We start from the raw sequence: 2,558 nt of genomic DNA on the forward strand, positions 1-2,558 counted from the left end.
CACCTCGTCCGTTCGAAGTCAGCTGGTAGCTCTCTCGCTGGGACCGCCATCTGTTGATGGGTGTCCTAACTTATGGAAATTCTCACTCTGTCGTCACAATCAGCGTGAGACATTAGTTAGGCTAATCACCTCGGGAATAATCGCAAGTTTGCCCATTTATGCTGTTAAAGCAGCAAATTTTCCTGCAATTAAATACAATAAAGAAGCTTAGACTCTGCTAGTTTGGGTTCGAACCAGGATTCACAGATTGGAAAGCATTCTACCAATTCTACCGTATTCTACCGATACGGCATCACAGTTTTACACTTTTCTGCTTTATAGACCTAACTTCCTCACTTTCTAGGTGACAGACCTGTGTAAGGCCAATAGGGAAACAAAATGGATGTTGCTGGCTTTTATTTGCACTCTTAAGGAGTTTCAAAGGAGCTCATCAGCGATCATGTGTTAATTCATACATAGATGAGATGAATATACATTGATGTCATTAATGTCAAAGTTGAGTGTTCAATGGCTTAAGGACGTTGTTGGTGAACCATGCGAAACCACCAAGCTTTCATCTTCTCCCTAATCATATCAATGAGATGAAGTTCGGCCGTTGCCATTTGCACGCAATCGATATTGTCCTCCCTGAAAATGCAAAAACTCTGGTCGTATAATGCCAACGTAAAGGGCCCTTTCGGCGACAATAAAACGACATTCATTAGGAAAATAAAAATGCTAAACTGAGGGTATATGGAATCCTTCCGGTAATCATGTTTAAGGTATCTAAAAATCGGTAATTCGTTTGTGATGAGGGCAGGGAAACTATATTAGTGAGTGTCATGCTAGTCTTTAATACATTTAGCGGTGTACAGTAGCTGAACTGTATAACATCATTCCAGTCTTGGTTTTAACAGTTTGTTTTCATAATAAACATTTTTGAAAATGAAATAACATTTTGAATTTTTAAAAGTTGTATGTAATATTTCAGGGGATATAATGCGGAAAATTGTCCACATCAGCTGACTCGACGCATCATTTATTGCTACTTCCTCCATGTCAGGCATAACCAGAAGGCCCCTAATTTTTCACAAAATCAAAGCGTCCATTTTAGTTGAGGTTATCAAGCAATTGTGGTATGAAAAGTAAACTAGCAATGTAACAATTACATGCTGCACAAGTAAGGAGCAAGTGTTGCTGTCAATTGATCAACCATTAAGCAAAAAAAAATGCTTTTTAATAACAGCGAGTGACCGCGCACATATTAATGAATCTTTGCTAGCTTTTTCAACATAATGATATTTTTTCCCATTAAGTGCAAAGTTGTACATTCTAAACCAGGCTGCAAACCTAGCGGCATGCATAAAAAAATCTCAGCTAGCCCATTGACGACCTTGTAAATTACTTTGAAATTGGCATTAACAAAGCAAAGCCACCTCAAAAATATCAGCTTTGTCTCACGTTACAAGGGACAAGTGATTGTTTTTTTGGGGGATTGCTCTAATATATGTAATATCAAGTATTGTTAAAGCGTAATTAAAAGCTAATTTTTTTAATCATAAATCATCAATTTGACCATTTTTGTATACAACCGAATTTATTCAACTAGACATGAATAAATTTGGGGTTTTGGTGCCTACATTTGTATATATAAAGTAATACTTTGCATCATCGAGCGGAAAATAGATCATAGTTGGCGGCATTTTAAAATCATTAACTCATTGGCACAAGATTTGCCAGAAAAAGAAAAAGGGCTGAGATGTTATTGAGATACTTCAAATACAAATCGGAATTGTATTTTCACAAATTGCTCATGGTAGATTTAAATGAATTCTATGACATTGATAAAGATTGTTGGCCTACATTTCGCTTTTGAGGGCTATGCTATTTGGCACCTGGTTTACCATTTAAAAAATCTTGTTTGATACAAATGACGTAACACTGCTTTTCCATTTGCTTATCAAATAATCTCACAGATAAAAGCAACTATGATCAGATCATCAAAGTTGAATATATCTAAACCTATAAAATATTGGTAAACGTTGTAATTCTTACTCACTTCACTCTGTAGGCAATGGTGTCAGGATGATACGGCTCAAACTTTGTTCCTTTTAGAGAATTTTTGTCTGCTTCACTTAAAACGCAATTATTGTGGGCTGAGAGTTGCAACTTTTTGAGCTCTTCAACTTGATTTTTCATTTTGGATTGACCGAATATCTGAATCTGTTTTAATAATCGCTCTTTGAAGTAACGGTACAATTTGATCTCCCCTGATTGCAGATCCTGTAAGAGTTTTTGATCAGCTTCGGACAACTCAAGCTGAAATGAAAAAAGAACTCAAATGGTATTCCCAACTTTCCTTTGGAAATACGTACTGTGACAAGATTAGGACCTGTAGTAATGTTTTGCTTATCAAATGGTTCTAGACATGTCCATCGACTTTTCAAAATCTTGGCTTGCTCAAGATGTTGAACTATGTCTCACGGAACCTCGCGGAGATGAGTTCCGACGATTTTCTTCGTCTCTTATTTGTTAGGCCATTCGCCCATCCGCCTTAACAACTTCAGGGGAAGATTGAC

The 2,558-nt window shown here is 36.8% G+C and overlaps 1 protein-coding gene across 2 annotated transcripts in view; it reads right to left on the bottom strand.

Moving 5' to 3' along the window:
• Positions 1-379: 379 nt before the first annotated feature.
• The window catches only part of LOC131883370 (galactosylceramide sulfotransferase-like), a 14,528-nt gene continuing 12,349 nt past the window's right edge, over positions 380-2,558 (bottom strand). For both annotated transcript variants that reach the window (XM_059230838.1, XM_059230830.1), the window contains 2 exons: positions 2,039-2,298; positions 380-627 (listed from right to left, as the gene is read on the bottom strand). In XM_059230838.1, coding sequence (XP_059086821.1) covers positions 513-627; positions 2,039-2,298 — 375 coding nt within the window. In that variant the 3' untranslated portion in view covers positions 380-512. The remainder of the gene's footprint in view (positions 628-2,038; positions 2,299-2,558) is intronic.

Source organism: Tigriopus californicus, chromosome 1 (assembly GCF_007210705.1).
Source record: "Tigriopus californicus strain San Diego chromosome 1, Tcal_SD_v2.1, whole genome shotgun sequence".
NCBI lineage: Eukaryota > Metazoa > Arthropoda > Copepoda > Harpacticoida > Harpacticidae > Tigriopus > Tigriopus californicus.